Raw genomic sequence first — 18,768 nt, 5'->3', positions numbered from 1 at the left:
CCCCATGTGTCATGGGTTCGACTGGTGGCCTGGGCACTGGACAAGGCATCCAGGAAGGGATAAGAATAAGCAGCTGTTAGCAAAAATCCTACCACAACAGCTCCATATGGGAAAAGGCCAAGTATTAAATCACTTATTATATGGAACTCAGGAAGTGCTTAGCTGACCAAAGAGAAAGCAAGCACACTAGTGGGGCATCAAAAGTGTACACACATATGTGCCTGCACTGGGACCAGAACACTTAGCAATACATTAGGAGTTCCAGCCATAGTGGGCATTCGGGGCAGACAGTAAACCTACAGCCCACTCCCCCCACCAGATAGCAGCCATGACCTTGCTTTCCTAATGACCTAGAATGCCAAAGATGGGTAAGCCTACAGGGGATGGGACTTGATATTCATGGAAGAGAGGGAGGGCAGAATAAGGCCATAACTGTCTCTTTCATTTAAGGTCAGATTATTTTATGCAAAACCATGTTACCTGATAATGAATATCCCCCTTTTTTCAAAGAGACTACGTCTGCTTGATGGCAGAAAGTTGCAATAAGCCTATCCATTCTGCTCTTTAAGTGCATTTAATGGTCTACCTCCTTCATCCTTACCTACCCCCCATCCTTTATCCACCTGTCCCATGTGTTCTTAAATACATATGAATTCCCTCCTTTCTACCTGCTCCAATATTCCATTCCATTCCATGGGTTCACAGCCCTTTGTATAAAGAAATATCCTCAGTGATCCTGAAAGTAGTGAGATATATACACACCCACATATATATATATATATATATATATATATATATATATATATATATATATATAGATATACGTATATAGATGTTATCTTGTACAGCAATGTCATGTCCTCCCATCCTTTCTAGTCTCTAATCAGAATACCTGTAGTTTGTCCACTCTCTGGTTATATCCATTTCCCCTTCATCTTCCAACTTTTTCTAACAGCTTTATTTTGAACTTCTTTCAGCAGCTGGATGTCACTTTCCTTTTATGGCCTCCAGATGTGTACACAGTGACCAAAGTGTGGCATGACCAAGACCTGTATAGTTGAAGCAGTATCTCTTTGCTTCTAGAATCTAGCACCATGGGTCTACACTCCAACATTCTGCTTTATGCTGCCACTGCCCTCTCATTCTGCTCCTGGTAGTCAAAACCAGGGGTAAGCAACACAATGTTTTTTTCTGTTGTGATGCCATTAGTTCCGCTCCCTTAAGATGATAATTCACACGAGGGTTGTTCTGGCCATCATCAGAGCCATCATCATCATCAGAGCACAATGGGCAATTGTCAAGCCCCAACCCTGTTAAATGGTCCCAGTTACTTGGAAAAAAAATAAGAAAGGAAACGCTGCATATCACAGCCATACAAAGCTTTAGTAGAACAGAAAAATAATGCTTTTAATGACGCATGATACAGACAGACAGCAAAAGACAAAATGCCAAATACACTAATTTTTTTTCTAGATGCCCAAACTTGCTGACCATTTTCCTCAGAAACACCAGTACAAGTTTGAATGGTCATTGCCTTGGTCCTGGAGTGTTTAAGGCAGACCGATATTACGAGTGCGCTTAGCATTAAGATTGGGCCAGGGACTTCAGCAGATAGGAACCTTTGGAACTTAATGCCATTATGAGGCAGTTTTTGTTGTCTGCTGAAAGTAAGATTATTTTCAGTTCTTCACACTTTTGGTTTCATTCAGTCTTCTTGAAAGATGCCAAAGCTCATCTCAGTGAATGATTTTGGAAATAGTAGATGGCTACAGCTCGCCAATCACCTCATTTTTCATCAGCAAAAGCAAAGCCAGGTTTGAATATGCTGGTGCCTACCTGCAATGATTTCTGCAGTTCTTTTTTATACTAAAACCACTTCATATGTAAATTTTCAAGTCTCTCTCTTCTCTTTCAGCTGCTCCCATTAGGGGTTGCCACAGCGGATCATCTGTTTCCATTTCTTCCTGTCCTCTGCATCTTGCTCTGTCAGTCCAAACACCTGCATGTCCTCTCTCACCACATCCATCTTCTCCTTCGGCCAACAGTAGCCCAATTTCCGCCAGCACCCTGTTGGCTAACAGTACTGGTGGCGGTCATTGTTAACCTGGGCCTCGACTGATCTGGTATGGAAATCTGTATTGTTGTCCACATATGTCATTGGGCAAAGGTTTTACTCCGGATGTCCTTCCTGACATAACCCTCCCCATTTATCTGGGCTTGGGACCGGCATGAAAAAATGCACTGGTTTGTGTATCCTCAGTGGCTGGGTTCACATGTACATTTTTAAGCATCTATAAACCACTTAGTACTTGAAAATTCATATGTAAATTTTCAAGTACTAAGTGGTTTATAGATAATATACGTTTCCAGTGACTAATTATATACGTGTACCACTTTTTCAGAGCTGCTTTTTTACATTAGAATACTTATTTGAATAAGTAGCTGCAAAGAACTTCCCGCTTGCACGGTACTTAAAATTACTATCATCTCTTGTTTTGCTCTGAAGTTTTTGAATTTCTCTTGTCCACTCTAATGAGTAATGGACTACTCTATCCACTACATGTATTTAATAGTTAAGCATGAACGCCCGTGGATATTTTTACCACAGTTCCTAGTAATTAATTCTGAATCCTTTGATCGGTTACATATCCTGGTCACATCTTTGGCTCTGAATGAGAAGATTTGCTTAAAGTACCAGAGGATAAGGCTGACTTTGTCTATCTGGTTTGTAATCATATGTATAAAACTGACTGACCCCTACTGCTATTTGGTCGCTATTAAAGTCATTCATCTAGTTTGGCAGGAACAATGTCACTGTTTGAGTGTGTGTATACATATGTAAGCACATGAGGAGGGATGAATTTGTGTGAATAAACAGAGTTGTAATATTTGAAAGTTGTTCCTAAACTATTGCATATGCTACTTTCGGCCTTTGTAACCCATAGTTTGTCACTTTCTAATACATCTATTCTGATAAGATACTCTTTCTTTAACTTTGAATAAGAGATAAAATGTCCACAAATAAAACTCTGTATTTAATTTCCATGTCTGTGTGGGTTTTATCCAGGTGTTCTAATTCAGTCCAGTCCCTCAAATACATGTCACACATGACCTGGCATTTTTCTAATTTGTGTATTGGTCTTCATGCTGCATAGTAGTAGTAGTAGTGTGTGTGTGTGTGTGTGTGTGTGTGTGTGTGTGTGTGTGTGTGTGTGTGTAAATAATCATCACCAATTTTATATGTATACACACACACACGGTGGGGATTTACATAAGTATTCTGGCTAACAATAAAAACAGAAAAGGTAACAAGTATTGCCCTTTTAAGGTAAGATCTAAACTGCATCACAGAACATCTAGACCATAATTACTTACAGGGGCCTCATGGTCCTAGTTCCCACTAATATAAAGGGGCCTGAACCAGGCTCAGTAAAGGACTCCCCATCTTCACCCTCTGCCCTAGGCCCCACCTCTTCTAAAACTAGGCCTAGTCATCAGCAAAACTGTGATCTTGTTCTGTTTTCCCTCAGAAATGTCTGAGACAAACAGTGAAAAAGTACTGCACAAAAAATGACCTCTGTAATAATCCACTCATCATTCCCTTATTCCTCTTACATAACCGAATGTTTCTTCCATTCAATTGTGCTGCAATCCATTTCCTCAGTTTTGGCTCTGTTCACTACCCCAGTCAACCATACAGCAATCCATTTAATCAGTTTTGGTTCTGACAACAAACTGTCCAACTTTTCCTATCACCAACCTGCATACTTCTTAACTGTCCAGATTTTCGCAGAACGTCCATTTTTTTGCCTCATATTTTTAGTCTGATTTCTGGCAAATCAGTGAGGACGGAATTCATTAAGTAATGACAGACATTTGAGTTTCAGGCTTCATCTCCTTCAGAAAATGGATGGTAACGGAAAACCCTTTACAGTAGCAACTTTCTAAGAACAATATTTAAAATGTGTCCCTATTTGTGACATTTGCCCACCCCCATTACTTTTGGCTTTGTCCAGATTTCTTATGCTAAGAGGTTGAGAGGTATGCCTTCTTGCATGGGACCAAGTCAAAAGAATGATGAAGTCCAAGTAGACAGGGTTTATTTACATTCCTCTGTCCATTTCACCTGTAAAATGGATCAGGTTTGATTGACAGCTCCTTTTACCCACAAACCCATGTTTGTCACTGTCCTCGAAATTGCTGACTTCTAAGAATTCTACCAGTTTTATCTCTCAGCATTCTCTTGATGACTTTCCCTGGATCCTATTACCTTCATTAATCTAACAGTCCTGTAGTTTTGGTGAATTTCCCTGCCAAACCCAATCTACCCACTCCAAAACCCTGCCCTGTGTCACGAATACTGCAACTATAGAAGTTAAGTGACATTGGAAAAGAAGTATAGTTCTACAAGATTAGTATGACCATCTGCTCAACAAATGTATAAATAATGTCTAGAAGAATTTAAAAATAAAGTACAACAGATGACACTCACCATATGAAAAAGACAATTTTTTCATTACTTTTTGCTGTGAATACCATAGCTAAATCAAGCTTGTTATAGCAAAGTACATTTTTTTTAATTTGTTGTGCATTTATTTCCTGTCTTTTCAGGTATGGTTTCAAAACAGAAGAGCAAAGTGGAGGAAGCGTGAAAAAACAGGGCTCCTCAGCAGTATTCCTGGACTTCCCTTGAGCCACCCACTGGGTTTTTACTTGGACCTTCCTTTAAATCAGTCTCCAGTTCTGGAACCTGCATGGCAAACTGTGCCGACCACAGGTCTTGGCATGCCACCAACATTTAACCCAGTAGCCCTGGGACCCTTCAACCTTAGCAGCTTGACATGGGCATCCATTTTCAGAAATCCCTTACTAAGCCCACAGCTTGGCAGGTATGCAATGGGTCTGTTACTTATATAAAATAATTTCTTGTTACCAATATCAAGTTATGACATGAAAAGAACTGGCAAGTACCGAATCTTTAACATTTCTTGTGTAGATTTCTTGTACAGATTTACATATGAAATAAATTCTACCTTCAAAGATAACAACTGAAATTAGAGGTAATAAAGTTGTTGAATAATGGACCATCACAAATAAATAAATAAAGCTTATTCTTACTGTTAAAGAAATACAGCAAGGAAATATTACCAAAATATTGTCAGAATGTGTGCATAAGTTCATTTTATCAGTGCTCATCCATTAGCTAATCTATGAAGGTCATGTAAAAATTTAGGGTTTGTTGTCCAATGCTCTGCTAACAAGAAAATTGCCAGGATTCAGAAACTTGTTCCATTCTACAATGCACAAACTTGTTTTGGGTCAGCTTGTTCAATACGTATGAGTTTCTGAATCAGAGACCAGTGTAGCTCCACTGTGGTAAAAAGGCTCTGATTTGTAGCTCTAAACTGGTCTTGGCAGCAAAGGCCACATGCAAATGCAGCAGTCTAGTGGCAGGGTTAATGCTTATTAGCTATGTGCACTTCTCAGGAGTTTTTCACCAGGATCAGAATAGCACAGTACAGTGATTCAAAGAATAGCTCTATCATGTCATTCGGAGAGCAAAGCAAATAGCATGTGCACCATTTTTTGATGGTGTACACCCATTCCATCCTATGGCAGGAAAAGAGCTGTTAAAACATGGAAGGCAGGTACCATGAAGCAATCTCCATGTGTATGTGTGTGCATGCAGGGGCATGACTGCAGATGTCTGTCTGTATGCCACTGTCTGCATACATGTGCGAGTGTATGTACGTATTTATAGTTGCTTGTGCAACTACAATGCATTGCTTGGTAGGGGGGACATTACCGTGGTTACCTGGAACTGCACAGTGCTTGATTCTAAGATAATGAGCCTCTAATGAGTTGTTGTTCTTACTCACATTATCTAACAGTCATGCTATTGGGCATGCAGCTCTACCCATATAGTGTTGACAGCAAAATGTTTTCTGTATCCCAACCGCTATATTTGCTGTGGAAGACATTCTCTTACACTAGGTGAATCATAAAAACTTGAGGCCTAAACTGGAGTTAAGCCATCTTAGAGTTAATCATACTGAAAAGCTTAGAATATAATGCAAACTTTATAACATAATACATATTAAATCTAAGAAATTATGCCAATTTTGTCAAATATTCAGATAAGACATATCAGTATGTGCTTTCATTTCCTTGGGATGGCTTAAGAAAGGATAATAATGTATATATTTGTATTCTTCTTGCATTTATTACTTCTGGCTCTTTTTCCAAGTCATAAGAATTAACATCTTAACCAAATGTCTCTTGGAATCTGTTGTACTTCCAAAAGTAATAACTTGAACAAATGTTTACACATTTGCATTGTGCATTTCCTACCGTGACACAGAATGCCAGTATTAACTTAGCTGTAGCAGTAGATAATAAATTAACTAACTCATAAATAAAGAACATGTTTGTGTCTTTCGGCTTTTCCCGGTTAGGGGTCGCCACAGTGGAACTCCGGTCCGCTAATGATTGGTAGTTGATTTTTACGTGCCGAGTTACCAGTCCTGATGCACAACCTTCAATGAAGGTACGCCCATTCACGCATGCCTCCACGGAGAAAACGCCCTAGCTGAAAATTGAACCGGACAGCGTCTTACTGTGAGGCGACAACGCTACCGCAGCACCACCACACAGGTTTAATTTTAAATTTATGCAATTGTTTCATGTTATGCTTATTAGCTTTACAGACATAAAATTGTTTGTCTGAATAAAAATGATGTAGTCCAACAGAAAAACGTTTTATTTTCTTACTCATAACAGTTGTTAAACAATACAGGGAGATGTTTGGCATTTCTCCTTTGACAGTCGTTTCTACCATGCAGCTAGAACCAAACTTACAACCATCATTCAATTAGCTGTACACTCTTCATAAAGTGTCTAAGAAATGGTGTAGATATAGATGTGGAATGTAACGCAGAGCATTGACTTACAATCTTTACAAACAGCATTACGTTTGCACAAAAAGTGAAAACTTTGACACCCGACTTGTTATACCACGTTGATACATTATAAGTAGTGCTATATAATATTCTGTACAGTTACAATTGTAAAATGTCCTCCCCAGGAGTAACACAGTCAACATACACTTCATCGACTGCTAATTCATCAAGACCATTTTATCGAATTTAGTTTAATTGAGTGTTGCACTGAACTGAAAGACCATTTGGTTGACTGCCTTTCTGTAATTTGTTGAATTCAGTGAGTTTAGGGTTACGGGCGGCCAAAGTGGTGCAGCGGTTAGCATTGCCACCTCACAGCAAGAGGTTCTCCGGTTCGATTCTCGGCAGGGGTGCCTTCTGTCCAAAGTCTGCATGTCCTCCCTGTGGTCGCGTGGATTTCCTCCGGGTGCTCCGGTTTCCTCCCATATCACAAAGACATGCAGTAGGTGGATTGGACACTCTAAATTGGCCCTAGGTGTGAGTGTGTGCATGTGTGTGTCTTCTGTGGAAGGTTGGGTGCCGGGCTGGCAACTCGACACCGTAAAACTCCACTGCAATCATGAGCGGACAGATGATCCGCTGTGGCGACCCCTAACCGGGAAACGCCAAAAAAAGAAGAAGTGACTTTAGGGTTACAGCTAGGGTCTGGAATGGAAGTTATAGGTTTAGAGTTAGTTCAAGTGCTAGGATTAGGATTAGGATTAAGAGGTACAAGAGAGTGCTGTGGCCTGCATTAGGGTTATGCTGTCGTGTTCAAGATTATGTTTTGTAGGTTTAAATTTCATGCATTTTTCTATGAGTCAGGCTTCGTTATCAGTGCTTTTTGTCTAGCTATAGTTGTATTCAGTGATATGTCTATCACAGACTATTCCTCCTTTACTGGCATATTCTTTTATCAAATATTTGCAATCACAAAGGGATCTGATCTCAACATTTTCATTTCATTGTGACATGGTGGTGTAATTTTAAAACAAAACTTGTGACACTTTAGTAATCTTAATTACTAATGAAATGTCTCGACTGCATGTCCTCCCCACGGTCGATTGACGTTTAAAGACATGCAGGTAGGTGTGTGCATGAATGGGTTGGGCGTTGGGCTGGTACCTCGGCACCGTAAAAATCCACTGCCAATCATTAGCGGACCGGAGTTCCGCTGTGGCGACTCCTAACCGGGAAAAGCCGAAAGACATTACTTTTTTACTAATAAAATGAAGAACATTCTTATATCAACTATTAAACAAGCAGTTTCTCTTCCGCTGATACTTCTGTAAACGAATGGCAATTAGCACAGAGAGTTAAGCCTATGAGCTGTTAAAACTACTTCCCACAGTCCAGGTCTCAATTCCCTCAGCCTGCAATTGCCTACTGTATAACTCAGAAAAAGTCACTTAGCTAGACAGTGCTCTGAGACAACTGAAGTAGGCTCCTCAATGGCTGCCTGGACCACATGCCTATTAAGGACAATGGGTATGACCCGCAGTAAATCATAAACATTTAAAAGTAGATGGAGGTCAGGCACAAATTTGATACATAGTTTGTGTAATAATTATTATTTGAACAGAATTCTGAAAGTTGACATAATTCTGATCTCTACTTTTTTAGAAAAGACTCGCTGCTGGATGCAATGCTTAGAAAGTAATTCAGCTAATAAAATACAGCTTTTCAAATCCCAGCTAAGCAGTAAACTAAATAAAGACAGTGCACTACAAAAGTCAGTTAATTCAAAAACAAATTTGATGAAAAATATGCATACTACAACTGTTGAATATTTACGGCTCACTCTGTGTACAGAATAAATGAACAATTTCAGAGCCAGACAGTAAAGAAGATGAGGCAGGCAGAGGAGGTGAGGGACAGAGGTGGACAGATAGGACACAGCTACTGGGAAAGAGCAGGAAGAAACTACAATGAAGGAAAAAAGTGAAGAATTTAAATAGAAGGGAGGCAGAAATGTGAGTCAATGGAAACAGGTTGTCAGGAAAAGGAGCAGTCTAGGAAGTCAGGGACAGCTACGCATATCCTAAAAGGGGTGGGGAGTTGGTAGTGAGAGATTCCATCACTAGGATCTTCATGTGGGAGGTGGGTGGGGGGTTGAGATAGTGAATAGTTTCTTTTTCTCAAACCTAATCTTTGTCAGGATAAGCCTAAAAGTCAGTACGTTTCTCTCAAAAGAAAAAAAAAGTCACCCATGTTTAGCAATCCTTGTGAGAATTAATGTAATGATCCTGCAGATGGAAATATAGAGGAGGCATTCAGAAGGACCAGAGATGACGCAGTAGTTTGGAAAGAGGTGTTGGGTGCAAGAATGCTGTTCAAGAAAAGCAGAAAAAGGCAGAAGTAGGGAGAGGTTTCCAAGGATGAAGGAAGGAAAAACAAAGGGAAGCATCAGGTTAGTAAGGAAATGGAAGAAGGACCTGAGAATGTTAGAAAGACAACAGTAATAAAAAATTGGAAAAGTAACAGGAAAGAATTACACAGACAGGATGAAATACAAAACTGTAGTGTGAGAATGAGAAAATTAGGAAGAAAGTGGTCACAGGAAGGAAAAGGAGGACTAAGGAGAAGTAAGTCAGGCCAGAGATGGACACGGATGTCAGACACAGAACAAAAGCACCAAAGAAATGTCAGGAAGAGGAAGTAAACAAACACATGGATTAGGAAAAAGATCAGGGAAAGGCAAGGCTCATCATCTCATAGAAATGCAAGCACAGAAAGGACAGGCAATGGCTGAACAGGGAAGGAGACAGGAAAATGAGGGAGTGTGGTAGTTAGCAGTACCAGCAACCTATGAATGAAGATGGCTGAACTGGAAGCACTAGTATTGGACAGTCCCATTCGGCATGGTTAAGTAATGCAAACCAGAATCACTGAATGACAAGAGGGGCTGATATACGGGGGGGGGGGGGGTCAGGGGGTAAAATCTCTTCAAAAAGGACAGGATCAGCAAAGATTCAAGAATGGTACAAGTACAACCAAGTAAAGTTTTGAATAGGGTATGGAAGAAACGTCATCTGGATGAGGGTGAAAAGGACAAGGAACCAAACGTAAGTTACGTTGCAGTAAAACTAGTTAGACCAAAGGGGTAGCCTGGAGCAGTGACACCCCTTAAGGGCCATGAAAATACAAGGGATGGTTAGCCAGCCAAGAATAACATAGAAGTATGAGAAGTTAAGAAGTGAGATGGTATAATGGGAGGCCTCAGTGTGCCAGATGCAGCCTGAAGTATCCTACCATCCAAAGTAAGCAGGACAAAGAAATTAAGGTTTATGACATGGAAAAGTTTCAATGTTATATGTGTGTGTGTGTGCGCACGTGTGTGCATGTCTGTGTTTGTGTGTGTGTGTGTGTGTGTGTGTGTGTGTGTGTATATATATATATATATATATATATATATATATATATAAATAGCGAGAGAGAGATATGTACAATCTGCGAAAAGCAGGAAAGGAAGACTCCATCAGCTTGTTCTTTGCAGGAGAAAGATTAGTGATCTATAGTTCACAGAACCTTAGATAATAATGGCCATGCAACAGTATGGTTCACACAGGCCATGGAGGAGGAGCCAGAAAGGACCACAAAGACCAAAGTCTGGCACTACAGGAGAGCAGATTATACCTGAACAGGGAATTTCTAAAGAGAAATTTAGTAAGGAAGCAAGAGAGCAAAGGAGTGGAGCAACTATGAAAACTATAAAAGCTGTACCTAAGGGAGGGGTTGAAAAAGGGGTAAACTAGGTTGTAAAGGTAAAAGAAAATAAAAACTGACTTTGCTCACCAAGATGGAACATAAGACAATAAGGGAAACGGAAGTAATGTACAGTGGCTGATGGAATAAAGATGGAAATCACTGGGAAGCTGTGCTGAGGCTAAAAAAAAGGTAGCATAATGCATCAGGACAGCAAAGAGAAAAACAGACTGGAGTTTAACAGCAGACATTAGGGAAGAAACGTCTTCATCAGGTTTTTAGGAGAATGAAAGAAGATAGGGAGGGAATTAAGGAATTCCCTTATGTTGAAGGCAAAAGCCCAAGCTGAATATTGAAGAGACAAATATTCTAAATGAATAGTCTCAGTCTGCGTTACTAGGGAAGCATAAAGAAAGTTATTAATCTGAAAATTTAGCACAGAGGCAGAGGAAGAAGGGACAGATGATAACAAAGCAGAAGAGGTGAAAAAGGTGCTGCTAAGTGTCTCAAGGAAGATATGACATGTGGATATGATGTGATCTTGCCAAGAATCCAAAAAAGGATTGCTTAGATATCGAAAGATTCTTCTGGCAGAGGTACTTAACAAGTCTGTTAAAGAGGCAGTTGTTTCTGGAGGTTACAAAAAAGCATTACAAGGGTGTGGCAAGGATCAGTTCAGGAAACTACAAGACCAGATAGCATAACTTCAGAGATGGGCAGAATGTTGGAATCAGTACTGAGGTCATGACTTAAAAGATTCCTTGAGCAGAGTTGGCTGTTCAACATTTTCCAGCATGGCTTCATTGCATGTAGTTCTATACATGTAAACATAATCCAGATCCATGGCTAGATGGCTACAGATACTTATAGGTTCTACGACTGGATCACCAAGTAAGTTGACACAGGCAGGTTGCATGGATAAATAACTGGATGACCCACCCATCAAGGAGCCTCAGTCCTTACCACCAACAGTGGAGGACATACATTAGGAGGATGACAAGGTACATACACAATATTTCTTTCTGCATCAAGTACAATTTCCCTTAAGAACACACAGAGACCACAGTCAGTCTGGGGATGATTTCCCCCTCTTTCTCCAGATCCCCACTAAGACTCTCCACTGGCACAGCTATAGGGTTGAGATCTCAGCTGAGTGGCCAGGCCAAGACCTCCAGTACCCTCTCTGTCCAACCATTGCTTTGTGTCCATGCCCAAGTAACTGACACACACACTCTCTGAGATTTGATTTATACATGCACACACACCTGGAGAAGTCTGGCACAGGTTTACTAGTTACGCCCCCTTTTGCCCAGACTATAAGGTAGGTATCACTGCCACCAGCCAGCTCTTTATCAGCTACTTTAAGGCCCTTAACAAAGGGTGTCCAATCTTCCTGTGTAATGTTACTATTAATACAAATGGTAGTTTGACCACCAGCAAGACTATTAGGAGTGGCCCACAGTGTCACTAAATAAATACGCAAGTACTCTCAAAACTTAAACAGGTCTCACAAAGATCAGCCACAATGACAGGTTTAAATATAATTAATAATAAATAATAAAAGAACAAGAAAATACTCGGTATGTAATCACATGGACCTCAGACTTCAAAATCACATGAAATATTTAAAACATTGCAGGAGTCTCACATAAATAAAGAAAAATATTTAAGCTAAGCTTTGCTATATTCCTGACTATATCAAAGAGAATTACTATACCCTAGTTAACTTACTTACAGAGCAAGGCAGATGTGTGGTGAATGGGTCTGGTCAGGTCCAAGACAGAATACAGAATGTTGTCTCTAACAGACTTCTTAAATTAATATCTCAAATATTGCTGCTGGGATAGCTTACAGAATGACATCATTTCTTGTCATCTGAATCTATCCCAGGTGGAAACCCTCACTGCTAGAATCTGGCAGTATTTAGCATCTACCTGTGAAAATACATAAACCTCAGATCTTTAGCAGATGCTGGAAGTCATAAAACACTTCCAGGGCTATACAGAAAGTTCCCTAGTACAGACATGGTCTCCTTGCTGCACTGAAACTGAAAAATATCATATTTTATTGCACAACCATAAAGAAATTTAATTTCAGCTATTTTTCAGAAGTTTTGCTGGAGTGAAGTTAACCTCCTGTGTTTCAATTTCCACTATTAAACTATATACATTTAAACAATTACAATAGTGTAAGTACATTTCTGTTCTATTCCTGCAGTGCACACTGTAGATACATCTTTAAACTCAGTACTTTACATATTAGCTTTTTTAACACACATGCCTGTACAAACAAATTAGACGTACACACGACATACAGTTCTAATATATTTGTAACACAACCATTTTATACACATCATGTTGATATCCACAAATGACATATAATTGTTTAAAAAATTCCAGATAGCTGAGCTGGCAGTATCCCCCTTTGTCACATTTAAATCTAAATCATGATGATGTTTCACAAATGACATATAATTATTTACAAAATTCCAGGTAGCTGGGCTAGCAGTATGTCCTTTGATGACAGTAACAAGGGATTGTTTCTAGGTAGGTTATCAATATTGGATCTGTACGGAAGTAGCTACAGGTAGGTTAAAAATATTGGATCACTAAGGAAATGGCTATAGTAGGTCCCATGACTGGATACAGTTATACCTGTGAATGTGTTCTATCTGAATTTCTGCTAAGCCTCTGGTTTAGGCCTACACAGCAAGATTCTTGGAATGATGAGATGCATATAAAGGTGGCAGAGTATCAGTTATAAAAGCAGAAAATTGAAAATAACAGGGTTTACATGAAAATAAGAAGGGCGCAGCAGCTTTGAGTCTCTGTATATTCAATGTTTATCCAGAATGTCATGCAGGACACAGAAAATTGTATTAATCTCACTTCAGATAAAAGCAAGGTTGATAACAGAACTGATAATAGATGATGAAACAAAAATGAAGACAGATCTAAGGAGACTGGAAGCACAGAGTGAAAAGTGTCAGGTTCACTTCTCAGTTCACAAGTAAAGCACTACTCATTTAACAAACGTAAACTCAGTGAATGACCATTTAACTGGACAAAGGTAAACTCAGGGAATGACCAGTTAACTGAATAAATCAGTCCAAAAACTCTGCAACAGGAAAGCTTAAACTATCTGGTACAACATGAAAGTATACAGTGGCAAAGGCAAACCAAATGCTGAGATATATATCAAAAGAATAGAAATCAGAGACAAGAAGGTGACACTGTCCCTTTATCAGGCACCGATTAGGCAACAGTTGTGAGTATAATATGTGAGGTCCAGAGGCCTTATAGGAAAAGGGAGGTCATAGTGCTGGGAAAAGCACAGAGGAAGATCACATCCATCTGTTTACCCCTATTGTAGATCTGAATACGAAGTACCTTCAGCTGATCCACCCTCAAAAGGTGAAATTATTTTTCTGTAAATATGTAAATACTTGTCTTACTGCTCATGACAAAATGTTATCAATGATGAATGTACAATGTTATGAGTGTTTCTCATACCATCTAACATGGAAGAACAAGTGAATTTACTTTTCTTATAATAGCTGCTTTCTATAGCTGACATTTTCTGTATCTGAAATACTCTCATTTGTGTACATGAATGACTCTAGCTTCTACTGTAGCTCTGTAACAATAGAGTTGTACCTTGGCCCTGGGCTGAAAAGGATCCTCAGACTAGTTCACCTACCTGGTCAACAAAGTAACAATAAATAAATAAAATTAAAATGATACAAGGAACCGAAGGTATGATACAGGAGAACTGCTTAAGGGATCTCAACTTTTTTTTTTCACTCAAAAGGAGAAAAGACCAGAGAGGGGGTAATTATATAAGTATGTAAGGCCCAAAGGTGAAATAAGATTGAATAATACAACGGAAACACAGGCAGGGCAGGTAGGCTGAAGCATGACCAGCAGATCAAGGAAACATAATTTAGCCTTTGATATTAGAAAATACTTTTTCAAGAAAAAGGTGGTTGAATCAGTAACTGGAATGACTGTGGATAGTGGCAGAAGTGGGGCAGATGAATATTTTAAATTAGCAGGCTATACAGACTGTGGAATGGTGATGCTCGGAAGTCCACAGCTGCCTTAGGCCAACTGCAATAATTAGGCAAAGTTACTGTCGCTTTCTGTTAGCTAAACTGTATTATAATCTTAACTCACAATGAATGCACATTCATTAAGTTTTCTCTCTATTTAACACAAACAACTACCTTTAAAATACACACGCTCAAATAAATACTAGGTGATATTTCAAAGCACCACCACACCAATATTTTTGTGAAGGTTGGGACATGGTTTCAAAGACTAACGGTTGACTGTCAGTGCTGGAGCACGGATACATGCACTATAAAGCTCCTACTGTCTACCAGTTTTAAAACTGCATATGTAATAAAAAAGTGGGGTTTAAGGCGGGGGTGGAATCAGCCTTACAGGCTTGTATGAGTGATAAATAATTTTTCCATTACATGGTATATGTTATTATATTTAAAAAATAAAGGCTGGTCAACAAAATGTGGAGCACTTACTAAACTCAAGATATGAAGCTTATGGCATGGTTAATAAGTGTTTATTCACATTTAAAGAATTTTTTTTATGAATTGTTGTGCTTTAGTATTACATGCCATGGGATTTTTGGAAAAAAAAACATCCTAACAATAACTGTGTGTCAAACCTTTCAGTGTGGAACAGCCACAGACATTTTAATACTTAGAACGAGAAGGTTCCTCATAATGAGGTACATCTGAAGGGCATGTTCAACAATGTTCAGTTAATGCTAATACAGAGACTCTCAGGAGTCATGGTTTGTGCTACGGTCAGTCAACTCTTATACACATCATGTGGGCAGCTTACGGGATGAAGTTTGCTATTGAACATCCAAAGTGGTGCTTCTTTGAGATATAGACAAATACTACATATGAAAAAAGCACTGTTTCAATCAGGGCATTAATGATATGCTTTATTTATTTACGGTACCTATGTTACAGAAAAGTAGATCTTGCCTGCTATTTAGATTCAAAAGATATAGGGCATTTCTCACAACAGTTGTTTGACTTTGCCTAATTATTGCAAAAATAAATTACAACATTAATAAACACAAATCAAGAAGTGTGTGTACATCACCAAGTCACCTGTTTAGCTTTGAATACTATGAGAAGATTACAGGCAGTATTCACAAATCCAGTTTTAATTGAATGCTTAATTTTGATACCGAATAGTTACAAGGTAATTTTCCAGTGTACAGGGTTAAGGCACTTGGGTTCATGGTTAAGCACGGACACTGTGGCTTGGGTTCATGGTTAAGCACGGACACTGTGGTGCATAATGAGGTGGGGGTGCTACATTTCAGTGTTGTTGTCCTTCCCATAGCTGGCCTTATGCATAGGCCAACTAGACGGCCGCCTAGGGCACCGCTGTAGCAGGGATGCTTTTCCAGTATTTATTTGATGTAGGTAGACCAGGATGGGGGCAACCAGGGGCGCCAGCTGACCTAAGGCCGGTCCTGCTTCCAGTGAGACTCAGAACCCAAAACACATCTAGCTGCACTGATGATAGTTCTGATGAATACTAAAACTGTCATAAGACATGCATATCTCTGTTTGTGCACGTGTGTGAGGGGGGTGCATATGTCTGGTATCCTAACTTAACACAACTATTTAATCGTTTCTTTCTTTGTTCTCAAACAGATGCAAATGTTTTAAAACTTTAATGCAATTTATCTTTAAAGACACAGTTTTGTGGTCACAAGTGGATAAATTCCAATAAATGCACAAATGATGCTACTGTACTTTGTAACCATGCAAACCTTAACCTGATAATGCAGTGCAATAATGAAACCTTGAATATACCGTCTCTTCCATTTATGACTATGACTGCTTTTGTACAGGTTTCTTGGTGCAATAAACCCTTTGATGACAGCTCCTTCGGCATTAATGAAACCTCCTGGACAAGTAACAGACCCTGCTGTTAATGCCCTCATTGACCCAGCAACTGTTGAAAGGAAAACATCAAGCATTGCAGTTCTCCGACTAAAAGCTAAAGAACATTCTGCTCAGAACCCATACATAAATGGGGCATCTAGCATTACAAATGGCAGTCATGAACTGTGATATCACTTATATTATAAACTCAAAAAGATATTCTCTTCCTTACTGTGACTGCCATGATATGTAAATAAAACACATTTTGTACTCTCTCTCTTATGAAATGTATGTTGCAGCATAACAAATGACACTCCTGGATCATAGTGCAAGTTACCATAAATAAAATTTTATGAAGAGAATCCTGCAAAATGCATCTTAATAGGCTGGAAATGCTTTTGTGTTAAAGCATATAAATCTGAAAGCAAAAAAACTGAGGCAAATGACTTATGGTCAGATTGCTTATCTGTTTTGTAGAAATAGAATAGCATAGTATCTATGTAGTAGTTAACAACAAAGCTGTTATCAGCCAATAATAGCAAAGCTGTTGCCATCAACCATTAAGGACACCTTATCAAAGATGAACATCAGATTTAGGATGACATGCAAAGAACACTAATGGTGAAATCCAATTTTTTTTTTTTTAAATGTAATAAGTATGGTTAAGCTTGTTTATCAATACTCGTATTATACTGTTAAACCTGACAGTCATTTCTGTAAGAAGCAAGCTCATGAATTGTGTTCTGACTGATTCCAGAACTAGTTATGTTTCATGCAGGAACTTAAGAGAATTCCATTCTAAATATAGAATACATTATAACACTGTCTTTCGGCTTTTCCCGGTTAGGGATCACCACAGCGGAACTCCGGTCTGCTAATGACTGGTAGTGAATTTTACGGTGTCGAGTTGCCAGCCCAGCACCCAGCCTTCAAAGAAGGCACACCCACACATGCTTGCACCTACCTGCATGTCTTTAAATTCAAATACAGAATACATTATACTGCTAACTATACTTAAAAATGCAATAGTACACACTTTATTTAATATTTCCTGTTCATTTTATATGTTGTATTGCCAAAAACTGTCAAAGAAATGTATTCTTGTAGTGTTTAGTTTTATATATTCTTACAGTCAGCTGACAATGAACAGATTCTGCATGCCTGCTTTTTAAATCTGTCATCTTCACTCCTTTTAAATAAATGATATGTTTAATAAGGACATCATTGTGAAAGAACACAAGCTTGGTGCTTTTTATTATTTAGATACTTTTAAATATAATATAATAGCACTGTTGTCACCTAGAACAGATCAGTCAGGAATCAGGATATATCCTTCACCTAAAACAAATGTTACTGTCAGCAAATATACTGCCACCATGCACAGCCCAGATAAACCTCACTCGGGATCTAATCGCGCAGAACCTGACTGACTTCCCAGCTGAATGATGTCATTATTTCCCGAGCCAGGGTACTACCATGTCCTAGAATCCTGATACTCCCTAATTACCTAGAACACCACCGAGCGTAGTCAGGTCAATGCCACTGCCTGAAGACCAGGTGATTCTGTGTAAGACATTAGCACCACCACAAACACATGTAACTATTCATTACCACCAACAGCTAGGATGCTGCATCTCTAAGAAAATGTGGCACTAAGTTTAGTGGCTGCCATCTATCAAAATCCAAATGAACTTCAAGCTGGATGTTGCCATTAGGGTGAATAGGTACTATGTTTTTTGCATTCATAACTTAGTGCACACCAAAGCATTTCTAATATCATAATATGGGAGTCTCTGAAGTTACTTGTATGAGAAGCATAACATTTATGCTTTCGAGTATGTCATGGAACAGAGCCTTAGACTTTAACATTTTGTTTAAACAACCTTCTGTGACTCAATTAAGTAATGCAGTGAAAAAAGGAGCTACTTTAAAACATTATGTCAATTGCCAGCAATTATGATGTTGCTGTACAAATTAAAATGTTAAAACAATTATCCAGTTAATTCACAGCTGCCATTTTGGAATAACATGTTACACAATACAAGCAAAAATGATGATTCTGTATAAACAATTTAATATGTTTAATACGAACATGTGCAGTAATAAAATATTTAAAGTCTTGAATAACAAGATACTATTTTGTATTATAATAGAAGTTTTTGTTTTCACAACATTTCACTATGTTGCAATAAA

At 38.9% G+C, this 18,768-nt stretch overlaps 1 protein-coding gene across 1 annotated transcript in view; it reads left to right on the top strand.

Moving 5' to 3' along the window:
* LOC122789799 (aristaless-related homeobox protein-like) overlaps positions 1-17,455 on the top strand; it is a 29,685-nt gene extending 12,230 nt beyond the window's left edge. The window contains exons 4-5 of the mRNA XM_044057241.1: positions 4,612-4,889; positions 16,542-17,455. Of these exons, the coding sequence (XP_043913176.1) occupies positions 4,612-4,889; positions 16,542-16,764 (501 nt within the window). The 3' untranslated portion in view covers positions 16,765-17,455. The remainder of the gene's footprint in view (positions 1-4,611; positions 4,890-16,541) is intronic.
* Positions 17,456-18,768: the final 1,313 nt, after the last annotated feature.

The sequence above is a fragment of the Protopterus annectens genome, chromosome 15.part0, assembly GCF_019279795.1.
Source record: "Protopterus annectens isolate FY-2018-M chromosome 15.part0, PAN1.0, whole genome shotgun sequence".
NCBI lineage: Eukaryota > Metazoa > Chordata > Ceratodontiformes > Protopteridae > Protopterus > Protopterus annectens.
This window is presented reverse-complemented; position numbering and strand designations above follow the sequence as displayed.